General features: G+C 34.3%; 2 protein-coding genes across 2 annotated transcripts; both read left to right on the plus strand.

The window, feature by feature from the left end:
• Positions 1-9,583: 9,583 nt before the first annotated feature.
• LOC108829559 (1-aminocyclopropane-1-carboxylate oxidase 1) lies at positions 9,584-11,129 on the plus strand. The gene is made up of 3 exons (XM_018603189.2): positions 9,584-9,871; positions 9,986-10,206; positions 10,335-11,129. The coding sequence occupies exons 1-3, from the start codon at positions 9,746-9,748 to the stop codon at positions 10,918-10,920; spliced, it is 933 nt and encodes a 310-aa protein (XP_018458691.1). The 5' UTR covers positions 9,584-9,745; the 3' UTR covers positions 10,921-11,129.
• An 801-nt stretch (positions 11,130-11,930) lies between these two features.
• Positions 11,931-22,586, plus strand: LOC108831501 (tetraspanin-2). The gene is made up of 4 exons (XM_056989058.1): positions 11,931-12,263; positions 12,328-12,512; positions 18,476-18,597; positions 22,112-22,586. The coding sequence occupies exons 1-4, from the start codon at positions 12,070-12,072 to the stop codon at positions 22,421-22,423; spliced, it is 813 nt and encodes a 270-aa protein (XP_056845038.1). The 5' UTR covers positions 11,931-12,069; the 3' UTR covers positions 22,424-22,586.
• The last annotated feature ends 3,044 nt before the right edge of the window (positions 22,587-25,630 follow it).

The raw sequence follows: 25,630 nt of genomic DNA on the forward strand, positions 1-25,630 counted from the left end.
TTTTAATTTTTCTAACTAGAAGCTAAAAAAAAAACTAAAAGCTAAAATAATAGAGGTAAAATTTTTAGCTAACGCAAGAAACTACAAAAAATTACCTCGAAAATGAAAAATTATATGGTAAATTGTGGTTTTAACATATTCATGACAATATCGGTGTATGTTTTTCTTTGTTTCTAACCATTTCATATTTGATGTGAGATTAGATGCAACAGTTTACAGGCTGTCAACCTAGTCAAGAATGTCAAACTAAAATCGAAGATCTGAACAGCAGATTGTACGGCATGAGACAAAGATATTTGAGGTGTATTAATTTAATTTCTTGTATATTAAACTATCTTGCCCCTTATAATTCCTTTTAAGCTATAAGATTTATTTGCTAAATAACGCTATAAGATTGTTATTCTAAACTTACGTTTAAACTGAGACAAAAAAAACTCTCTGCGAGTTCGGATACATAGATTTATTTGGATCGGGTATTTTCGGTTTTGGTTTAATCGGTTTGACAACAATTCTACCAAAGTGAACCGAAAAACTTGTTTCAGTTCAATTTGTTTTTCGGTTAATTTCGGTTTTTATTATTTACGATCAACCAATTTTTTTTGTTTCGGTTAGATTTTGATGTAATTTTCTTAAAAACTTCACATATTTTCAGTTATTTTGGTTAAAACTTAATTATGTTTTGTTATTTTGGTTAATTTGGTTCGGTTTTGTTTATTTTCGGTCATTTTCGGGTATCTTTGCTTTTTATATTAGAATGCTCAAAACAAAAAATCAAATCAAACCGAACTGAAAAATGAATTAATTTTCAAAACCTTACCAAACTAAACCGAAATTAAGACAATAACCAAACCAAAAACATAAAATATCAGTTTGGATCGGTTTGGCTTGATGAAAAATTGGCATACAGTTTCATATGAGCTGAAAAGCTTTGGAAGTCCAGTTCCTCGGATTCGAGTTGATCACAACAAAAATTATCAGGCTGGTTTTTATTGGTTTTCCAACTAATGAATAATATGCACGTGCAGTTACATAAATGTATGTTTTCATGAACAACTCTATGATGATTATACTCTACGTAACACATGGATCAATTGTGTATACAATTCTACATGCAATACAATAAGATTTTCAGTAAACTTTGCGTGTACAAACAACCTTGAAAATAATATTGTGAGTATCAAACTCTAAACCTAATTTAACACTCAAACATTTGTCCAAGGAGTTTTCACAAGATAAAACAAGTTAGATCATACATAATTGGTAATTGGCTTTACAAATTAAAATGACTAGTATGAGCTCCCGTGCTTCGCGCGGGTGAATTGATTTACTGTATTACAAAAAATTTAAAAATTAAACTGTAGTAATAACATATCAAGATAAATTATTAATATTTAGTCACACATTGACACATAAACTTAATACATTGTATAAAACTATACGTTTCATAGAACATGTTTAATATATAAATGTATATAAATATTGATTAAATCTCTTAAATGAATATTTACTGCACACACGTTTTTATATCTAAATTATATATCTGCAGAAATTTCATAGCTAGATTAGTAAAGTTAATAAGATTTAAAATTATATATACATATATCATTAGTATCTCAATTGGAATCTGGTCTCCCTACGGAGCTTCAGATATATGACATGATAGAAATTAAATGCACTCTAATTTTCCTAATTTCATTTTAAGTTTTATCATGTTTTTTTTTCACAAAAGCTTGAATTCCATTTATTTGCTGTATAAAAATGTACACAAAGTTTAGTTTCATTTGTTAAAAAAAGTTTAGATATCATATCAAAATTAGAATGTATTAAAACTATTTTTGGTGTATATTGTGCCTTATGAAACTTGAATACTTATACTTAGTTAAAATCAATATATTTTAAGATAATGTAGAATTCTAGATCCAGTGAGGTAACTGATGAGATCCTTCACACAATTTATGTCCTGATATACTGCTATTGTAATTCTAGATTCAGGCATTTTTGTTTTTAAGAGAATTACAAAATCTGATAACAAAATATGTACGTAACGATTAAAAAGTTAACAAATAACATCACCACATTTCTATAAAACTATAAGCACAAAAAATGATTACCAACCTCACCAGATTACGTCTTCATCAAGATAGTAGACATGAGTGTTTCTCGTTGGACGTTGCCCTTATTACATGAGTGTTTTTAACTCCCATTTACTGCCTTCTAATTATCATTGATTTTTTTTTTCTTGTGGGACGTCTCATGTCTCTTAAGGGCCTTTTACGGTTGTATGTATGCTTTAACGCGAGTCTCTCTTACAGTCTTCCTTCCCTAAAATATCATCATCACACAAAAAGCACATTTCAGCAAAGAAAATTTTGATTTAATCTATTTTCAAACTGCTATTGACTTATTTTCTTCACAGCTTATCTTTTTCATGATGCATTATGTAGCGCTTGCCTGTATCTATAAAATCAAGAACAAAAAAAAAGCTATAAACAGATTAGAAGAGAAAATTGTCTATGAAGAAAAATCAAATGGCAGAAATTATAATTTGAGCAAGAACAGTTTAGACTTTTAGAATTACGAACCTGGACTTTAACGTTCATTTGGCAACTTTGGTGTATGTTCCGCGTATCCGCCATCCACAACAAATGTGTTTTCTCCACGTCCTTGAAAGGATTTTTCCAAGACTATTGTTATGCAACTTTTGGCCAATAGAAGTTTTCGATCTATCTGGTTGGGATTTGAAATTTTTACCACACTTTGAAGAGAGTTAGGTGCCGAGCCCTTACAAATAATATTGGAATATTACAGTTTCCAGAATAATAAGTGAGTTAAATCTTCTGTAGAAAGAAAGAAAAACTGCTCCAAAAATCGTGAGAACATGGGAGTAGTGGAAAAATATCAGGGATTTCTTTGTATAAGAAAATAGAAAATAGTTAATAGACAAACATACGCAATTATTTTTTGATTTATCTGTATTTGCATTTTTAATTTGTAAAATAAATTCCACATGTCAAAATTGTATACAGTTTTTTTCCAGGTTTTGTAAAAAATAATTATTTAAAAAGTTTTTTCCACATATCGGATTCTGATTCGCAAGGCGACTTGCGCTTTAGTATATAGAGATACGTCTTTGTAGACTAGGTATTGTCAGGGTCGTGCCTGACAATTTTCGGTGTAGAAGCTAACAAATTTTTTTTTGGCCCATGATCTAATAAAACATGAAAAATATTAAAAAAATATATCCAAGTTTTTCGAACCCCAGACAGAGAAATATACTTTACTTATCTTTTATCACCATAACTAATGAGGAACTGATTGCAATGATCAAAGAACCTTATGTTTGGCCAAATTTTGCTACGAAATTGGAGAGGATAGAGACACTGCTCATATGCTTCCCGGACTTCAAGATTTCTTATGTTCCAAGAGAGCGTAATCATATTTCAGATTTTTTAGCTAAGACAGCTAGATTCTTCCATATGAAGGTACATTTTGTTGGTTGTTCTATTTCGGTCTGATTATCCAGACCACCTCAAGATTGAGTAATAGAATAGCCGTTTGCCGTAAATTAAAAATTAGTGAGGAACTTCGGCAACAATTGTGCCAACAGTCCCACTAGACTAAACTCAATGTGCCGCCACGGTTGAATCCGCTTGACCACCAAAATAGATTTGTCGGTGTGATTTTATAAATCATCCGATAGTCTAGAATATTCAACGCTGAAAGGAAAAGATAACATACACTAACCGGGACTTCTAGCTCTAGTGGTAAAGGGCTCACAGCTGTGAGTTCCGCCACCTAGGTTCGAATCCCGGCCACTGGAGAATTAACATTTCGGCATCGCCAGAGACAGAGGACCGACACGTCACTACAACAAATATGGACATTGATAGCAGACGATTAGCGCTATGTTAATATTTTAATAGCGTTTTTATAAATGCTATTACATCCACCGCTATAATAGGATGACAGGTTATGATAGCGTTTTTATCAAGTGCTATAATAGAGTAACATATAATAGCATATTTGTTAATGCTATTTTTTATTTATTAATAACACATGAATCGTGCTATATTAAACTATATAATAGTGGATATACGTTGCTATAAATAATTTATTTGTAGCTATATTTCGTTGCTATGATTCATGTTATGATAGCCCATTTTTGGTGTGATTATTTTATGTTTAGTAGCACTGATATTGAATTGTATATATCTCTATTTAAATAAAAATATTAATTAAATTATTAATTAATATATTTTAATCCAAATTAAAATTAAAATTGATTTTTATATAATTGATAATTGGTTTTAAAAAGTTAATATATTATTTAAAAATTGTTTACAAATGCCGGTTTAATTATTAAACCCGGTTTCAGACAAATTCGGTTTAGAAAACAAAATCTAAACCGTTCACAAAAAAATCTAAATCTAAACATAATTAACCCTAACTAAACCTAATTAACTTCTTCAGTCTCCGCCGCTGCTCGCATCTCCACTCACGACCATGCTGCTCGGATCGCCACCGCACGACCAACACCGGCTTACACCACCGCTGCACCACGCTTGACCGGAGACGAGTCTGCCGCGCCTCACACCAATGCCTCTCTTTCACTGCTCCTTAATAAATCTGTATACAAAACAAAACTCAATTAATCATAAGTTTATTAGAAGATGACGAGAAGAAGAGAGCAGATAAGAGAAATGTGAAGTGAGTTGACCTGTGGTGCTCGAGTCTTCTGTTTGTTTCCAACCGGAGTGGTGGTGGTGACGAGCGCCTCGTTGGTGGGGGTGACGAGCATGTCGGTGACTGTAGTGGTGGTGAAGAGTGCGAAAAATCGAAGGGAATAGTGGTGGCGGTGGTGGTGACGATTTCGTCGGCTCCGATAAGTGTAAAAGGACGAAGCTTTCTTTTGATCAAAACTTAGAGATGAAGAGAATAAAGAAGATCGATGAGAGGAAGCAGGGTAGAGAAAATGTGTGAGAGAAGAACTACGAGAGATATCTTTTAACCTTATGAATTCTTGTCCATTAGATTTAGGATAATCAACGGTTGTGATTAAAAGAAAGACTGATCTGCATCCTTGTATATGATTGGTCCATTTGTAGTTAAATAATAAAAAACTCGATTAAGTTATATCCGTTAGATTGAGATCAATCAACGGTGGAGTTGATATGTTAGTTATCCTCACCATTCTTCCTTATTGGTCAAAGTTTTTTCTCTTTTTTTTTTTATTTTTTTCTGCTTTTTCTTTGTTATACTGTTTTTTTTTTAAATTAAAAAAATTTGGATCTTTAAAATTTTAATAACTGATGTTAATAATCTTATATTAGATTAATGATTTTGTATACAGAGTTCAAGTTTGGGTTTGGAGTTTTAATATAGGGTTTGAGATTTAAAATTCAACTTAAAAGTCTATAAATATTAGAATTATTGAAATGTATAGTTTATAATTTGGAGTGCGTATATAGTTTTATATATATATATATATATGCCAATCTCCGTCTAATAACATCACACTAAACATACAAACCCCTAAACTATTATTGTTTAAGAAATACAATTTAGGGTATATAATCATGGTTTTGGAATTTTGAATCAGATATATAGTCGGAGATTAAATTTTTCAAAAATTACTAAACTTAGAGTTTTATATTTAATTATTGCTTTTAAATTATTAATAAATATAATTTTCTCAAACAAAACACAAGTAAATCATAAAATAGCATGTAACTTTCATTAAATTTTAAAACATACAAAGTCAATACATGAAAACATGATCATAAAGCAAAAGACATTGACACTCATCGATGAGTTTGGATACGAAGTTGCAGAGACTGCAAAGTATCACAAGAATACAAAACCAAGTTCAATTTCATAATCTCTCTCGCTTGAGATGATACATTTTCCAGTGGCCTTCCAGTAGTGGCTCGATTCACCCTACTTCCACTCGGACACTTCGATGAAGCATACGTAATGCTCTGTTGATGATACCAGTCGTTAGTTTAAGGGAGTGAAGCTGGAATCATCTTAGAAACGTAGAGCATGAGAGGGCCATTTGGATCATAGTTCCTGATGGCAGTGGCATACGATCATCAAGGGGACCTTCATACAAGTTCTCAACACGGTTCCTTTGTGCAGTATGGGGAGATGGAAGGTGAAAAATCATCATCTCAAGAAGTGCAGTACTTCATCTGAACACCAATCTTCTGCAACATAGGCCACAACATGTCCTTATGGTCATTCATGCAAGTAGCAATGATTTGCTTGTTGGGTTCATAACAGAACTGGACAAACCCACGCATGCAGATAGCAGAACCGGTGTTTTTGCTGCTCCACTTTCTGGTGGCAGGGTCAAAGAAATTCTCACCCCACAGCCTCTCCATTATTTTAGTCTCATCAACACCAAACTAAAAGACCAGTAATCCACCGATATTGGGTCTTCAATCAAAAGACCAGGGGAAGACACTGAATTATAAAGGAGAGAAGTAATCTGTATTAAGAGACAAATAAAAAAAGAGAGCTAGTATTTTACATTTGGCTTTGATAACAAATCGCAAAGCTCTAGGAGAGACTAGTGGAGCAGAAACGAAGCTGAAGCTATACGGAACAGCTTCATGAATTCGTCAGACACTGAGGAGCCGCCAACTGAGAGACACGGAGTAAACAAGTTAGGGTTAGGAGCCACTCTTTGAGTTGGAACAGAGTCGACAAACGGAGGTTGAGATCCAAAACTACAAGTTGTACGGACAGATCTGAGAAGGGAAAGAATAAAAGAGATGACAGATCCGACTGTTCTGGTGGGTCTGGAGGGATTGGTGGCTCTGGAGGTTCTCACGGTGGTACATAGAGCAGCGGGAGATGGTGGTGCCACTGCCAGACGAAGCGGTGGCAGCGACGTCACCGGCGAGATCTGAGTTTGGTCGAAAACTCAGTGAAAGAGGATGGAGACATCCATCATTATCATGACCAGTACGTTCTCCATCGTTTTCGTTTATCACCACCATTAAAAAAATAGCTTAAGAAAAAAGTAGTCTTTTATCTTTTTTCTTGGAGACGAAGAAGACGACAAAACAAGACAATGTTTTGTTGTTGTTTTTTTCTAATCCTATGAAAACCTACGATTTTGATATTTGGCAGCGAAAACCCTTTTATTTTCCTAAGTGTTGACGCTAATTGGAAAAACTATGATGATTTGTGACTTTTTAATTTTCGTTTACTGATTTTGGGCATAGCATAATTATAATGCTGTAACTTTGATATCCAGACTTTCAATTACCTTTTCATAGCAGTTACGAAAATTGTGCTATTATAATCTGCTATTAATACACATATTTGTTGTAGTGCGTGGCAACACGTGACTAGTCTGGACCATTTAAGTGGGGTCGGGATACCTCTGTATAATTCAAAAAAAAAAGATAACATACACTAATCAACATCCCAATCCCCTATATATTAATCTTGGAGCATTACAATATTATTTGGTAGCCACGTGTCGTCATGAGAATTATTCTCAGAATTGTTAGAGAAATAGGTTGGTCCATCTACACATATATTATAGTTTTTATTAAATAACTATTAAATTAATTATTAATATACAAAAGAATATTCTATATTCTTTCCTTAAATAAAAGCTACAGAACTTCTTAATATGATTGACATATATATTACCATTAATGATTATGAATAATAAAGATTTGATGATAATTTTTTAACCTTCTATATTTTTTCTTTAATTGTATTTGTTAAAAGAAATTAAACAATCACATTAAACATATAATAAAAGATTATATTTTTTCTTATATGTTGTATTTCAAACTTTTTAAAACAACTATAAATTACTAAAAATAGTACAAACTCCACATTGAAAATTTTGTGATCAATGGTAACTTTTTCAGTTTAGCCCATTGTTTTTAATGGGACTTGAACATTTTTTTAACATTAACTAAATAAATCACGTACATAATAAAAAGTGTTTTGGTTTAAAAATTGTTGCATACCCAAAATCAGTATGAACCATCGTCACTTTCGTTGGAAATTTGGTTACGATAAAAACTATATGGTTGGAAAAAATCTGAATCTAAATAACTGAACCAAATCTAATCCAGAAAATAGTACAGAACTTTAATCAAACTGATTAGATATCTGAACATGTTTAAAATTTTGGTATCTAAAAAACTGGAATCGAACCCGATCCGGACCAAATTATTTCTGGTATCCGAGTATATTCGAACTAGATTTATATACTTAAATATATTATTTTTAAAAAAAATTAATATCTAAAAGAAATATACAAAATACTTAAGATACTTTTAAATTATCCAAAATACTTAGAAATATATAAAAATAGTAAAAATTATATATTTAAAATAACTAAACATTACTCAAAATACCAAAAATACTGAAAATATCTATTCATTTTCTATCCAAATATAAGTTAAACCAATTTTTATGTTAAGTTTAAGTATTTTGGTATACATTATTCAAATTTATATGTAACATATTATTTTTATTTTTGTGTTTTGAGAAATTTAAAGTATATATGAACTTTAAGTTTTTAAAAAATTAAATGGGTTATCTGAATCTAAGCCCAAACCGAACATATAAAAATCGAACCAAATTTGCAAAGATCCAAACTGAACCTAACTAAACCAAATGATACCTACCCGCATGTCATCTCTAATCAAATGTAAAAAAGTTATTGATAACAAAATATGTATTATTTAAAATATTTAGATATAACATATTTTAAAAAAAGGTTACCCCGCGCAAGGCGTGGATTATCATCTAGTTATTATATAAGAAGTTATAAAATATTTTTTTTGAAAATGAAAAAAAAAAGTTAAAACCGGGTCTATTAAAGATACAGATTTAATTCCCGGGTGGAAGTATAACCCACGGATAGATTCTATTTTAGACGTTCAAATGAGTCGAAAGCAATAGCTCATATCCGTGTGGTCGGTGGATTTGAACCCGGGTTCGCTTTATTGGGTTTTTTAAAGTATCTATTCAAAACCAAGAGCGCCCACAGGAGTGAAATAGCTCTTTCGCTTAATCCCGCTTAGACGCACATGGACTTTTCCATTGTCGGATTGAGCCATCAACCTAACATATTTTAGCTGAGTTAGTTTATTCTATTTCTCGAGACTTATTAATTAAACAATTAGATAAAAGATTTTATTGTCTCAAATCTTTTTAAGTAAGTGAGTAGATCGAAACCCAAGAACAACTTATAGACCTAACTTTAACACCAACCATACAAAAAAATGTATTAAGCACACAATACAATGAAGCATGATGGGGTCTAAGTCCAGCGAATACTGTATAACTTATATGAGCTAGTGGTAAGGAAAAAAAAAAAGCTAGTGGTAAGGAAAAGCACTTTCCTTGTAAAGAAGAAAGAAAATTCACATAAATTAGGTTAGAAGAAATCATAAAAGAAAATTCAAAACTTTTGATCACATGGTTGTGTGTAGGACTGAACTTGGACTTTTCTTTAATCCTATTGTTCATTTTTTCATTTTCAAGGAAGATACTTTTACTTATGTTCATTTTATTTAATTGTAATGACACTCCCAGAGTTAAAAACCAGTATTGAAAGAAGCAAATGGTTTTGCCTCTCCAAGTAGGCAACTATGGCTCCCAAAGAAAGAGAGACATCATACTCACTCCATGACTATAAATACTCCTCAAATCAATAACTTATCCATTCAATTTGTGTCTGTGAACAAAAAGGCAAAAAAAGAAGATGGGTTTAATCAAAGAGAAAGAGATGGAGATGCCAGTCATTGATTTTAGTGAACTGGATGGAGAAAACAGAACCAACACTATGTCACTTCTTGATCATGCATGTGATAAGTGGGGCTTCTTCATGGTATGTAAATATTTTAATCCACAAATCAAGTTCCTAAGTAATAGTATGCATATGTAAACGTTCCTAGATCCAGTTGTAGTGTATACCCTTAAATGCGGGCTGATAAATTGTCAGGTTGATAATCATGGAATTGATAAAGAATTGATGGAGAAAGTAAAAAAGCTGATTAACTCTCATTATGAGGAGCATTTGAAAGAGAAGTTTTACCAGTCAGAGATGGTCAAGGCTTTGAGTGAAGGCAAAACCTCAGATGCTGATTGGGAAAGCACTTTCTTCGTTTGGCATAAGCCGACTTCAAACATATCCAAAGTCCCAAACATTTCAGATGAACTCATGTAAGTAACTAAAAAAAAATATGTATATCCACTTTTTTACCAATTTCTTTATTTGGACAAAGTTTTTACCATTTATATGTCTTGCCTATTATAATAAACAATGTGTGGGGATGAAACTTATATTGCAGCAAGACAATGGATGAATATGTTTCTCAATTGCACAAGTTTGCAGAAAGGCTCTCTAAACTCATGTGTGAAAATCTTGGTCTCCCTCAAGAACACATAATGAATGCGTTCTCCGGTCTAGAAGGTCCAGTTTTTGGGACAAAAGTGGCTAAATACCCAGAATGTCCTCGTCCAGAGCTCATTAGAGGGCTGAGAGAACATACTGATGCTGGAGGAATCATATTGCTCTTGCAGGATGATCAAGTGCCTGGTCTTGAGTTCTTAAAAGATGGGAAGTGGATTCATATCCCACCATCTGAGAACAATACCATTTTTGTCAATACTGGTGATCAACTCGAGATATTGAGTAATGGAAGGTACAAGAGTGTTGTACACCGTGTAATGTCGATGAAGCAGGGAAGTAGACTGTCGATAGCTACATTTTACAATCCAGCTGGTGATGCTATAATATCTCCAGCTAAAGAGCTATTGTACCCAAGTGGCTACCGGTTCCAAGACTACCTTAAGCTTTATTCAACCACTAAGTTTGGAGACAAAGGCTCTAGATTCCATACCATGAAGAAAATGGAGAATGGGGATTCCGTCTAGGATGCATCTGAACGTAACGCTTCTGTATTTCACATAAAATTCTATTTTTATCAAAACTTTGTCTTCTTCTTGTGTATCTTTCATAAAGGAATAACAATTATGTAAGGATCATGCTGATTCGACTATTATGCTTTATTAAACTTTGAAGGTTCTTTTGTACTTTTAAGGATGTCTTTTTGTAAAATATTTTGAAGGATGTTCTTAAGATATTAGTTTGTTTTGGCTAAAAAGATTTTATATCTTTTCAATTTTTTTTTTTGTTAAAGATTTAACTTTTTATCTATTAAAACAACAAAAACACAAAAGATATTTCATGTTAATCGATAATTCAATATGAAAAAATTATTAAGAGAATGATAAATTAGTTACCAACATCCATATGGTCGTAAAAGAGAACTTAAGACAATGAAAAAAGATGTCAAACCATAAAACTTAGACAATGGTGAAACAAAACAGTCTTTTGTATAACTTTTCGAGGGATCAAAGTATCAAACTCGCGGTTGCTTCTTTTTTACTTACTAGCAGACCACAAACTAAACCAAGTGGTATTATGTGTAGCTGTTTTTTCAAGAGTAAGGACTAATGTTGTTCAACTTAGCAACATAATAGTTGATTCCTTTTTTGATCTTCCAAATTTGTTTCTACATGCACTTCAGTCTTCAACTTATGGCCCAGCCCAACATTTGCAAGTTTATTCATTGTTTGGTTGTTTTGGGCTTATCGTCTTCCTTTTCAACATTTTCAATTTTACTGACAGTAAGTTTTAGTTCACTGCAAATGAGTTGGGTTCGCGTGCCTAATTCCCGTTGGGGTTAGGAGTGATACCTTCTATTTGGATGAATATTTTTACCATTTAAAACAGTTACAGCGTCAGTGGGACGTTAGAAAAACAAAAGTTACCACAAGTTCATTCCCTGTAAATCAGCACCAAACCGGATTGACTGTACCGGACCGAACCTCGTCTTCTGTAAATTAGCATTAAACAATTCTCACACTTCCCATCATCTCTAACCAGTAACCAGTCCACTGAGGCAACTCTTTGTTTAAGTGAGGAAAAACAGAGACAGTCCTCTCACTTTCACAACTTCTTTTCCTTTCTATTTATAAGCAACCAGAAATTTAAAAAAAAACTCAAAATTTCGAGAGTTAATGGCGTTAGCGAATAACTTAACGGCGATACTGAACTTAGTAGCGTTACTCTGTTCCATACCCATAACGGCGTCAGGAATATGGCTCGCCTCAAAGCCCGACAACGAGTGTGTCAATCTCCTCCGCTGGCCCGTTGTCGTCCTCGGCGTTCTCATCCTCGTCGTCTCTGCTTGCGGCTTCATCGGCGCCTACCAGTAAGTTTTAAAATAAAAGACAGAGCCTGACAACGCTCTGAGCTCACTTTGAATCATTTCTCAGGTACAAGGAGACTCTGCTGGCTGTGTACTTGTGCTGTATGGCCATACTTATCGGACTTTTGCTGGTGGTTTTGATATTCGCTTTCGTCGTGACCCGACCCGACGGGTCTTTTCAAGTTCCGGGTCGTGGTTATAAAGAGTACAGGCTCGAAGGGTTCTCGAGTTGGCTGAGAGAGAACGTTGTGGATTCGTGTGAGGTTTGGTCAAGCCCATCGGACTTGTTCATCGGCTGGGCCGAGTTGCACAAGTTACGCGTGGACAACCTATGGGCCTAATCGTTAAAGCCCATTAGGTTAAGTGCTGACAATACAAAGAAGGAGAGATCACGACAGAGATCTCCAAGCTAAGCTTCTGGGAGGCACGAGTCTCAAGCATCCAGAGGGAGCTTCCATGGCATCTCTTAGAGAGATAGAGTAAGCTAGAGATGATATGTTGTTCTAGTCTTAACTCTTAGCCATGTACTCTTGTATTATCTCTTTATGCTCTCTAGGATTTGTATATCCAGGAACAGAGCGAGTAATGATCTTGTAAACCACATCAGAGGTGTTTTCCGATACTTCATAGTGGATGTTGTGGATCCTGGATCCACCCCAGATGTAGTGTGTTGCGGCCGCGAACTGGGTTAAAAACTCTTGTGTCATGAACAAGGATTGAATCAATGGGAAAGATCAAAGGGACCAGGGGATGTTACGAATCCCCAAGGAAGTCTTGTTAGAGTTACGATTGACTCTACAAGTGGTGTCAGAAGAACCACGAATTCCGCAACAAGTGGTATCAGAGCATAGGCTCATTGATTCATGGAGTCCACGTCTCGAGGAGGAGAGACATATGAAGATGGTGGTCACGTGGTGTTACCCTAATCAGAGTAATACACCGAGATCAGATCAGGTGAAAGAGATATTTCGGTTTACAAGAGAAGAAGAAAAAACTGTTCGACTTTCTTCGCGGCAGTTGCACAAGTTTACGGAGGAAGGATTCACAAGTCAGTTGAATCGGTTGAGATGATTTCGAGTTTATGAAATCAGGGTTTCTCTACAGTTCTCCAAGGGTGCAAGAATCTGCTACTATGTGAGAAGGGTTTCAGGCTACTCACAAGTCGAGATGGTGGCAGGCTGCTAGCATAAGAAACAGAGGTTTCAGAGCTGTCTTTGATCTGCAGTCACAAGGAGTGTGTGACAGTTACAAGGCGTGTGTGACTATATGCATTAGAGTTTCAGATTTCTTCATATTCTGCAAGTTATTGGAGTTGAGAGCATAGTGGAGCACAAGGGATTTTCGCACTGGTGTTTTGTATGGGATTATCTGAAGATTCAGTGAGGGATTTCACGGTGTTCTTGGGTTATCTCTACATGGTATATCAGTCGCAGGTGGTGTGTTAATCTATGGGGTTATTTCAGCTCGGTATCTCATGGAATTCTTGGAACTAAGGGACGCCTTAGAATCTTGAATGATATGAGTGTTTCATGGCTGTTCAGATGGTATTCTTTAGTCAGCGTGAAGGGTGTTGCAGAAGGGTTTGAAAGAGATCGACTCATGCGGGTTCGTCTATGTGAGATCACGGAAGTCTACAATTGGGTAGAGGTTCAGAGAACAAGATACCACAAGGCTGATATTTTCAGAGGGAATGCAGTGTGGTTTTTCTAAGCAGATATGTGTTTGGCATAACACATAGTTTTCTGCTGGGATGGATCTGCGAGAACGAGGAGTTACTTGTTCAAGGCAGAGTTCGGCTGAACAGGTGGCGGTGTCAAATCGATATTGATTCAAGATGGAAACAAGTATGTTTCGGGTTTTCTGCTTGGGATTCAGTAGTAGTTTGTTTTGGCTTCTCAGGCATATGAGGGGAAACAAATGGGTCTACAAGGTTTCACGGTTGCAGAGGTAATGATTTGTTTGAGCAGAGGTTGAGCAGGAATTCTTTGCGTCGAAAGTCTTCTTAGCAGGTTGAGCTAAGCGGCGGGTTCTGTTGGCAACAGCAGCGGTTCAGAGAGATGTTCAAGGAAAGGTGTTCATTCAGGTTGTTACAAAGGAAATTCTCAGGATGGGGAGTTTGGTGTCTACAGGCTATTGAGGTTTGGGATTGAGTCAAAGAGCTTCTGGTTTGAGGCAATGGTGATTCAGATTCTGCAAGAGCTTCAAATTAGCATCGACATCAGCTGGAAATTCTGGAGAAGAAGAATCAGTAGATTTGTAGTCACAATCACATGATTATTTCAAGAGTGACGAACCAGGGATGATGCTGAAAGATAGGCATTGTCAAGGAAAGAAGCAGATGGCGTTTGTATGTGGTAGGCAAAGACAACGTCAGAGACAGAGGAAGAAAGGTTCGCAGTGGAAAATCTTAATGCACGTGATGGTTTCAGGTCTATGAAATCATGATGAGAGACTTGCAAGGGATGCAGTGGTTGTTGGCAAGAAAGGGAAGACTCGCGCAAGCTGCAGCAGAACAGCTGCACAAGTGGGCGTGTTCGTGATCAGAGTGTTAGAGATTGATTTGAGTCGTTTGGGATGTATGATATCTCAAGGAAATACAGACTCATCTTAAGTCAAAGCTAGGCTTAAGGAGAATGAATCAAAGGTCGTCAATCTCACAGTCACAAGGACTGAAGGTTTTCAGAGATCACAAGGAATAGAGGTTATCTTTGCGAAAGATGATCAACGGATCTTGCAGCTGCACAGGTTGGTTGTCGTGTGACAACAAAGTGTCAAAACAGAGGTGATTTGTTTTGGGTCAGTACAAGTCAGGCTCGTGGGTGCATGAGAGGAAAGGTTTTCTGGCTGGTAAAAGAAAGCCAGAGAAGTCACCAAGTCAGTGTGACAGGAATATGTTGTACCTCCACGAAGAAGAAACTAGAGTATAGGATAAGTGTGTAAAAGCCTACACAAGGGTATGTTGGAGCAAATGGCTATTTGTGGTAACAACATGCAGAAGCTTTAGTTAGGTCGTGTGAGTGACGGGGAAAACCTAAAGATAAAAAGGTGATTCAAGGTTAGACTTAGCTTGAAGATTCTGGTCAAAGGCAGAGGAAAATGCGCAGGCAGAATCGGGTTGAACAGGTTGTTATGAATGGTTGTAATCCTGAGGATAACGGATATGAGACAACAGTCATCAACACTTGTTCAAGAAGCAGAAAGTCGCTACCACAGCTAAGAGAAGCGTGTGTGAGTTATACCTAGAGGAATCATCGAGGATGTCTGAGTCGGAAATTCCAGATGAATAGACTCAGAGGAGAAGTAAAGGACGCCGGTTTTGGTGTCACGGCCACAGTGGTCAAGGTGGAGCTCTCGGATAAGAATTGAAGCTCAAAGGCAAAAGGAGAAATTTGCAGACTTGACCAGATCGGAACTTCGTGCTTGAACAAGTCAGGGTTCAAGTATAGCTACAGCTTGAGAAACTCGTCATGGGTTCGAGTTTGACACGACAGAAGCTGTAAGGGAGTATCTCAGGAGCATCACAGTAGATGATGAGAGATATGTTCAAAGGCCGACAAGAACATTGAACAGTTGCATAAACTTAGTTACAAAGACATGGTACTTCTAATGGGTTATTTGATTCAGGTGGAGCCACTGAGATTATATAAGGATTGATGCATCAGGGATATATATATATAATCTGATTCAAGGTGGAGTGAGTTACTGGTTTAGAAGATGTCTTGATTGGTTCAGCTGAAAGGTAGAAGTTTCGGGTTAGCAACTTTGTCAGCTCAAGGGAGTAAGAGCTGAAGGGGAAAGGTTATATCCATGATAAGGGGCTTGTGGATATGTTCAGAATGTCAAGGCCAGGAGTGTCAGGATCAGTTAACAAGTACAAGGCGCATCATCAGAAGATTTGTAAGAGGAGTCTTACATAAGGGAACTTGTAGGCGAGACAAGTAAATCGGCATATGTATCAGGAATACACTGCAGTGAGGTTGATACAGAGGACCACGAAATCTGAGCCGAGTATGATGCAAGAGGAAACGTGGTGAAGTGCTTGGTTAAACTGAAGGGAAGTAAGTATCAAGAGATACTGAAATATTGAGCAGTGAAGATGAAGAATGGTGAGATGAAGCAAAGTAAGAAACTGTTAGAAGACATTGCAGGGATTGCAGGGAAGTGTCTTACAGTTTGCAGAGATTGCAGGGAAGTGTCTTACAATTTGTCCATCTCAGGAAGAGAAAGACTTGTTCTCCACAACTAGGTTCATCTTAAGCTCAAGTCATGGAACTGAAAGAAGCTTCATGAAAGTCTAAATGCAAGGAAAAGCCGATTGCATTTAAGGGAACATAACAAGTGTAGTTCTGGATATATGGTTGCATCATAGAAGAGAGGAAGTTTCCTCAAGGAAGTCCATTGGCTAATGGCAGGTTCAATGACTAGCAGGCGTGTTCAAGTCGTTGATGGTGATGCACATGTTTCGGCATTGGAGACATCTCAGTACAAGAAGGATATTGAGGAAATTAATTCACAGCTGAGTAAAGGAGGGATATCAGGCATTCTAGATAAGATATCACAGGCAGCTAGTGAGGAGAGCCAAGGCGTATCATGGTGAAGATGGTATGAAGCTCGGTTCATTTAACTAACAGTGGGGTCTAAATCTGTTAGTGGGGTTCTGTAGTTGCAGAACAGGTTGATCAGATGGTGGAGCAAATATATTTGTGTCGAAAGTCTTCCTAATCAGGTGGTGTTAGGCGGCGTGTCCTGCTTGTGCAGCGGTACAAAGTGATGCTCAAGTGCAGTCTGTTCAAGAACATCAAGGGTAAGTTAAAGACTGTTTCAGAGATATGGAGCACGAGTGACTTCAAGGGTTTGCGGTTGATTTAAGGAGGATTATGTGGTAGCAATGTTTGTTAACAACATAAAGGGTGAACCAAGGTTGTGTCGAAAGTCTGTCCAGCAGTGATGGTTGGATGGCGGGTCCTGTTCAGAGTAACAGCGGTACAAAACGTGTTCAAGGCTGGAGTGTTTAAACAAGTAGAGAATCAGAGGTTGTTTCAGGTTTGAAGCATATATGGTTCGAAAGCAGCTGCACATAATTCAGGTAATTTTGGTTCAAGGCTCAGTGCACATGACTGGAATCGAAAGGACAAGGAGAAAATCAATTTGCAGAAAGATGTTCAGGTTTATGTTCAAGACTTGAACAAGTTCGTGGTTTTGACAGCAAGGCTTTGTTGTTGATAAGTTCACGAGGAGTAAGATATGAAGTAACACGACTTCAATGAGGAGTTGAGCTTGACACTTGGAGTGTAGCAGCTGGGTTAACAACTCAAGACAATGGATGAAGGTGATGGAAATTCAGAATGACAATGGGATTGTCACATACCCTTCATCAAGCATGATGTCTATTTTTCATTGATGGGGCTAAGTGGATTTAAATATTTAATCTACAGCAGTTGTGGTGTATAAGTGTAAGCTTATGCAGGTTTCAAGAAGATCATGAGAGGACTTCAAGTTAAGCTCAAGGTGGAGCTGAGAGAAGTGAGAAGAGATAAGAGAAGACATGGAGATGCAGAGGATGAGCAGATTTGCTCAAGTTTCAAGAGGTGTCGAGCACAAAGGAAGGGTTATGGACTTGGACCAAACAGGTGGAGATTTGTGAGGTTTGGTCAAGCCCATCGGACTTGTTCATCGGCTGGGCCGAGTTGCACAAGTTACGCGTGGACAACCTATGGGCCTAATCGTTAAAGCCCATTAGGTTAAGTGTTGACAATACAAAGAAGGAGAGATCACGACAGAGATCTCCAAGCTAAGTTTCTGGGAAGCACGAGTCTCAAGCATCCAGAGGGAGCTTCCATGGCATCTCTTAGAGAGATAGAGTAAGCTAGAGATGATATGTTGTTCTAGTCTTAACTCTTAGCCATGTACTCTTGTATTATCTCTTTATGCTCTCTAGGATTTGCATATCCAGGAACAGAGAGAGTAATGATCTTGTAAACCACATCGGAGGTGTTTTCCGATACTTCATAGTGGATGTTGTGGATCCTGGATCCACCCCAGATGTAGTGTGTTGCGGCCGCGAACTGGGTTAAAAACTCTTGTGTCATGAACAAGGATTGAATCAATGGGAAAGATCAAAGGGACCAGGGGATGTTACGAATCCCCAAGGAAGTCTTGTTAGAGTTACGATTGACTCTACAAGTGGTATCAGAAGAACCACGAATTCCGCAACAATTCGAAAAACTGGGGGAAGATAAGGGCTTGTTTGGCTGATTCTAATGTTTGTCCTAAGCTTAGCCAACAGTTCATCACTGCTGACCAGTTCTTCTCTTCCTCTTCCATCACTCCTCTTCAGGCATGTTCTCTCTTCTCTCTCTTCCTTTTAATTCTCTTTTGAACCTGAAACTTCTAGTTTGTTACATTTTGGACCCAGATTTTTCGTTTCCTATTTTTTAAAATTTTATTTAGTAAGCAATTTGTGGTTAATTGTGGTAGGTTAGGACTTAAGAGTGATAAATCACAGTAAATGGAGTTAACTGCGATACAACGCTAATTAACATCAACTTAAAGTGCGAAATCAAAATGTAATAGTGAAAAAAATGTAATAGTGCAATAAGAAACGTTAGTCATTAACGCGGTAAATTTGTCAACTAGTCAATCAAAATCATAATATCACTCTTGACATGATTATTGTGATGATTTTTTAAAAAGAAAACTTATCAATTAAGATTATATGCTTAATGAAGATAAGATGCGATGGTACCATCAAGGTTATGTGAGACCTACGGTTTTATCATTTAATGAAAAAGAAAGAGAAAAAGGTCTCATCATTCAAAAATTAAAACAGAGGTCTCAATTCATGAAGTTTATAAAAATTCACTTTAGCTTTTGTGAAGTTCAGAAGAGCATTTTACCAAAAAAAAAAGTTCATAAGAGCATTGTTCTTATTCTCTACGTTCCTTTTTCATAATGGCCTTTAACGTTTAAGTTCTCGTTTGAAATTTTTAGTTTTAAAAAAATCCTCATTAAGATGGAACAATCTATTCGAAGTAAAATGGTTTCTGAACAAATCAAACTTTATGTTTCAGTGTAGGAGAGGAAATCCTATTAAATATCTGAACGTATTACTCAAATTCTAGGCATATGTAATCACACTTATTGAAAACATATTAACAGGACAAACTGCAGAATTAATAGAATAGATAGATGCTATCCAAAGAAAATTGAAACTAAAAGATGTAGAAAGACTCTTTTCTGCATTTTAAAAAAAATATTATTATTTTGAATGAAAAAAATCTTTTTCAAAAAAAAAGAAAAGAAAACATACAATTGAAAGTTGGTTATATAAAATGCATATCTAGTCCTAGGAGGCTGGTGTAGAAGTTCCTGGAAACCAACAGTCCAAAACAAAATATAATAAGATAACTGGAATGAAAGTCAAAATAACACACTTATCTTACATAGGGACCCACAATGCACCAACGATATGGTACATGATAAAATAGGTTTTATCTGTCTTTTTCATCAACTCATCTTTTTTTATCAACTTCATCAACTCACCCACATTATTCAAAGATACCCATTCTCTTTTAGAGCATCTCCAAACACACTCCATAAATTATGCCAAAATTGAGAATAGAATTGAAAATGGAGTAGAAAATGGAGTGATGACCAAAAAATAAAAGCATTACTCTATAAATGAAGTAATGCTTTTATTTTTTGGTCATCATTCCATTTTCTACTCCATTTCCAATTCCATTCTCAATTTTGGAGTAAAATATAGAGTGGGGTTGGAGATGCGCTTAGAGTTTATATGGTCTTTTTCATCTCGACTTAAACTTAACAAAATTTTCAAGTTTTTCCTTTCAAAAACAAATTAGAGCACTCTTAACATTAACTGTCCTAATTAACATTTTACCAAAAAAAAAAACATTAACTGTCCTGTCTTTTATGCTTAGAACATGGAGAGATTAACGACATAGCTTGCGAAATTATGTTCAAACAAATACTGACCAAAGTGGTTACTACAGACACATATATAATATGTATCTGAATAAGATTAAATTTTTCTGATATTTGTCATCAAATACAGTATAACCTCTATAAATTAATATTTCTATAAATTAATACAATTTCATATTTTTAAATTGATTTTTGATTCAATTAGTATCTTGATAAATTAATAATCTCTATAAATTAATAAAAAATTATAATTTTGATGTACTTCCAATATTATTAATTTATAGAAGTTTCACTGTAATTTTCCACGTAAATATGCAAACGTTTTAGATCAGTTAAATGATTTTATATCTTTAGTTCTAGCAACATCCAAGTTGTAACAAAATGGGAACCACTAATAATTAGATAAGCCTAGTTGATGAGATTTTGCTGATTGTATATGTCTATAGTAATTAGACATTATTCAATGTTGGACCAATTATTTGATTCAATAATTACAATCACAAGTTTTTGTCCCCATCAATAAGCATAATGAATAATTATACCTCTCCCATGTTCTACCATTTACATTAGGGACTTGGTGTGTGTTTTCTCCATATGAACCCACAGCTCCTACCATTGGAAACAAAAAATACTATTCCCTCCGTTTCTAAAAGATTCATATTCTAGAGAAAAAAATTTGTTTCTAAAAAATTAATTTTTGTATTTTTAATACATATTTTATTAAACAATCAAATTTAATGTGTTTTTTAATATATATGAAAATCTTAGAATATCAATATTTTAGAAACGAATGGAGTATACTTTTAAAATCGTTAAATGTGCTCCCTTAAAATTTTGTAATTATGGACTCCGAGAAAACGTATATTTTAGTCTCGCTGTTTATGTTCAGTGCTTTAAAATGTATGTCTTCTCCAATTGAACTCACCGTTCTAACTATTTTAAGCAAAAATAATAATTGTTAGCTTAAAATGTTCAGAACTTTGGGTGCATTTAGATAAATTATACACTAAAAGTAAACACTTGTGTTTGGTATTAGCTTTTATATGCAAAAATATTTTATAAAACATTGAAAAAGTCAAGAGAAATATCCTAGGATATCAATAAAACATTTAGTTGTTACAAATATAAATTCTAAATATCAAAATAACTAATTTTTTTTTATTAAAGAGGTAAATATATATTTGTATCATTTGGGTTAACTAATATATACCTTATGATTTATAGTTAAGGAGTAGAAATTTGGGATTGAGATTTAAAATTTTATAAAATAAAAAAAATATTAAATTTTTGAAATGAAAAATTTAAAAATAGTTTCAAACAATATTTTCGAATTTCAAAAAAAAATTGAAAAAATGAAAGAAAAAGTTTTTTTTAAACAAAAATTATTAAAAGTTCGAATTTGAAAACATATAATCTGAAACTATAATTTAAAAAAAAATATTTATATTTATATATCTATGGTATAAGAGTATTTTTTCTATTAAATGAAACATTTTGATCAATTTCTTCCTTGTATCTCTTTGTGAAAAAACTTGAAAATAGCCTAAAAATAGAATTGACCAAAAGTTATCAGTAGTTAATAAAAATTAAAAGGCTGTATATTTCAAAATTTTGAGTTTTTTTTAAATCTCATATAAACCTAAATGCTCACACAAAAAAAATCTAAGTCTTGAATTTCCGAATACTTCCCCTAAATTTTCCAAATCCTTACAAGAGACAAGACCATCTGATTATTTAATTACTTACAAGATTTTTTTTTTTTTTTTGAAACTTACTTACATGATCTTCAAGCTTGCATAACAATTAAATACGTTGAAAGATATCTCAAAACTGTCATTATCATATTTTCATTTGTTGAGGAGCTTTTGATCAAATCTAAATTTGACACTGTTTTTCTATTTGTACAGTCCGGATGCTGCAAACCGCCGACCGTGTGTGGCTACAACTTCGTGAACCCGACACTGTGGCAAAACCCAACCAACATGGCTGCAGATGCAGACTGTTACCTATGGAACAACGGTCAAAGCCAACTTTGTTATAATTGCAACTCATGCAAAGCTGGTCTTTTGGGAAACCTTAGAAAAGATTGGCGCAAAGCAAATCTCATACTTATCATCACTGTGGTTGTTCTCATTTGGGTCTATGTTATTGCGTGTAGTGCGTTTAGGAATGCTCAGACTGAGGATCTCTTCCGCAAATACAAACAGGGTTGGGTCTAAAGTGTATATATTTGTTTGTAGTTTGTTGATATTGGAGTATATTGGAAAATAACTTGTGATATTACTTTGTTTTTGGAAAGGCCTTTTTCTTTTGCATGGATTTTGTATTTATGTTATATATGTTACATCGCGTGTGAAGAAAGAAGATATGTTTGAACCAATTTATACAGTCAAGTTAGTCTCATTGTTCTGGATTGGAGTGTAAACCGATTGAATCAGGATCCATAATCTTAAACGTTTCCTTGTGTTTATTAGGATCCACACTCCACTTCTTCATCTATACCTCTCCTAAACGTTTCCTTGTGTTTTGTCTATAACAGATGTTGACTATGTTCATTCGAAACTAATTTGTGTTTGATTGGAAAACGGTTCTATGCTAAATTAGACAGATTTCGATTGTGGGTTTAGTCGAAGACGTTTTTATTCAGATGAGAAAAAGTTTAGTCGGTGTACAAAAGAGGAAACAAGCGGTGAGAAAGAGAGACCGGAGCTCGGAAGCTATCGGTCGAAAAAGTATAACGGCAAGAATACAAGATGAAAACTATAATTCTAGCCGCCAGGTGAGTGTGTGTGATCTCGGATCCTCTCCTCGTTGTCCCCTTGTTTCCTTTTATAGCTGACGTCTCTTGATCTCGTGACCTAATCTTCGTGACCTAAACCTCGTGGGTTTTCGTCTATTGGACCGAGTGTTCATCCTCGTTTGGTGGGCTTCGGGGTGCCGCTTCCTCAGGAGTCGAGCCGTCGGCTAAAAGTAATCTCTAGCCGAACAAACGAGAACGGATCCCCCCAAACCGTCGAGCCGAGCCAATGTGAAGTCGTAAATGAGCTGGACCATCTATCTTTCGGACCTTGTGGGAGGATGTAAATCATGTCCCTACAATTTGTATCTTTTATATACGTAGGAAATTAATAACCATCTTTATTTGTTGTATTCTTAGGCGTTACTTTAGCACTACGTACTTTTCTAGGTTATACATCCACCTGTGCATTGTCTATACATTTTGATTAAGATATATCGACTACTTCTTACAGTTTCAAACTAAGAAATCTTAAACCTTTGGTTAAAACATAACTATCAACAAAGACTTATCTTTTGTTTAGGCTTTCCAAGTCTCGTCTTATAGTCGAAGTGTATGACATAGGCACAAAGCCCTTCTCATCCATCTTTGATATCTTGTCATTAACAATAGCAAAGGCCTTATGAACAGAGAAAAAAATTGTGTTTGACAATTATTATTATTATTATTATTATTTTTTTGCTAAATGATTTAAGTGATTGACAATTATTTTGGATCTCAGTTAAATTATAATTTGATAACTCTGGAATTAAAATGTAGAAAATGATCAAAACTTGGCTGTCACTATAGCTTAATGCATTTCTTACCTTTAAAATAATATCATCTTGAGATCATTGTAGTTTCCTAACGTGGTAGAAACTACTAGGTAAGTTCCTCTGATCCATAAAATAGTTGTATATGTTAATTTACGCTGAATGGTTACGATTTTAACATTATAAACTAGAGTTTGACCCGCACGCCCGTGCGGGTGTTATTTTTGTTTCATAGATGTTGAATATTAGTTGTACAATCTATTTTTTTCTGGCTTGTCCTCTTTTTGTTAACTTCAAAAAAAAAAAGTTTATGTTCATTGATCGATGACATATTAGAGTTTCTGGCTTTAGGATACCAATGTTTTTGTCTCTTACTAATATTATATTTCTAAATTTACTTCCAATTTCTTTATTAGAGTTTGTGACTTTAGGATATCAATGTCTTTTTCTTTTACTGAAATTGTATTTCTAAATTTACTTCCAATTTTTTTGCCATGTTTACATATTTAAACTACTCAGTAATAAATATCAAAACCATAGAAGAAAGATGTATCATAATGTTGTTTATAAATATTTGTTTGCATTTGTCATATTTTCATTTTTTTCACCTTCAAATTCCAAATGAAAATAAATGGATTAAAAATAAAATTTTTAAAGTTGATATATGAAATTGGATTTGTATTGTATTTTTCTTGTATATATTGAAAACCTTTTTTAATAATGGTTATTGAAAATATTTTAGTAAAAATAAATTCTTGAATATATGTATATTTTTTGAATCAATTTTTTATATAAATAAATATTCAATATTATTTTGATTTGAAATATATATATATATATAAAAGTATGCATTCATATTTTCAAACAAATCTATTTTTCTAACTGCTAACCATATTTCAATACAAATTTTGTTTTAACTCCTATACATATTATCAAACAAACGTTTATTTGTAGCATATGTTCTCAATTCAGATTATGTTGTCTAATAATGATATGAAAACAATAATCTGAAACTGAGTTTTTTTTTCAACTGAAACTGAGTTTTTTTGTAATAGAAATACATTTTGTAATCTCTTTGTAATATATTACTTGACGTATTGTTGTAAGTATATCGTTTATAATTTTTCATCACATTTTGTATATATATAATAAGTGATTAAAAAGTGTTAGCTGAAGTGGTTGGTGTGCATTTTTGGGCCAGCAGATTCGGGTTCAAAGCCCAGAACGTTGATTAATGTTTAATATTGCTCCGTTATTGTTATCCTCGAGTAATGTTATGGTTTAAAAAAAGTATGTTATGGTTTAGTATTGTTGTAAAACGGTGTGTTTTATATCAATGGCATACAATTGTAATTTTTGTGAAAAATTTAGGACTAAATACTATTTGTACTTCAGTTTTAATAGATTAAATATCTTAGGGGATATATTCAATTAAGAGTTTGAAGTGATTTGTATTTAAATGACAAATCCACTGTTATTCAAATGTGGATTTTAAAAAACACTTTAAAATCTTATATTATTGAACTTGACATTTTATAAAACACTCTAAAATCCACTGTTGTTGAACAAAATTTAAGTTTGAAATTTTAGAGTGCTTTAAGTGTTTTTAGAGTATTTGAAGGGAGTTCATTAGTTATAAAAATAAAAATACAAATCCCACTGTTTTAGATGAGATTCTAGAGTATTTTAACAAAAATCACGCCAAATTCTCTAATTCTCCTGCAATCATCTAAAAACTCATTAAAAATCAAATCACTGCAAATTTCAGATTCAATACACCTCCCTTATTGCATATAACAATCCAACTATTGTGTGATAATGTAAAATTCACATTATATTTAAATTCATAATATTTAAATGTTGTTTTATGTTTTCTG

Source organism: Raphanus sativus, chromosome 6, assembly GCF_000801105.2.
Source record: "Raphanus sativus cultivar WK10039 chromosome 6, ASM80110v3, whole genome shotgun sequence".
NCBI classification, from domain to species: Eukaryota; Viridiplantae; Streptophyta; class Magnoliopsida; order Brassicales; family Brassicaceae; genus Raphanus; species Raphanus sativus.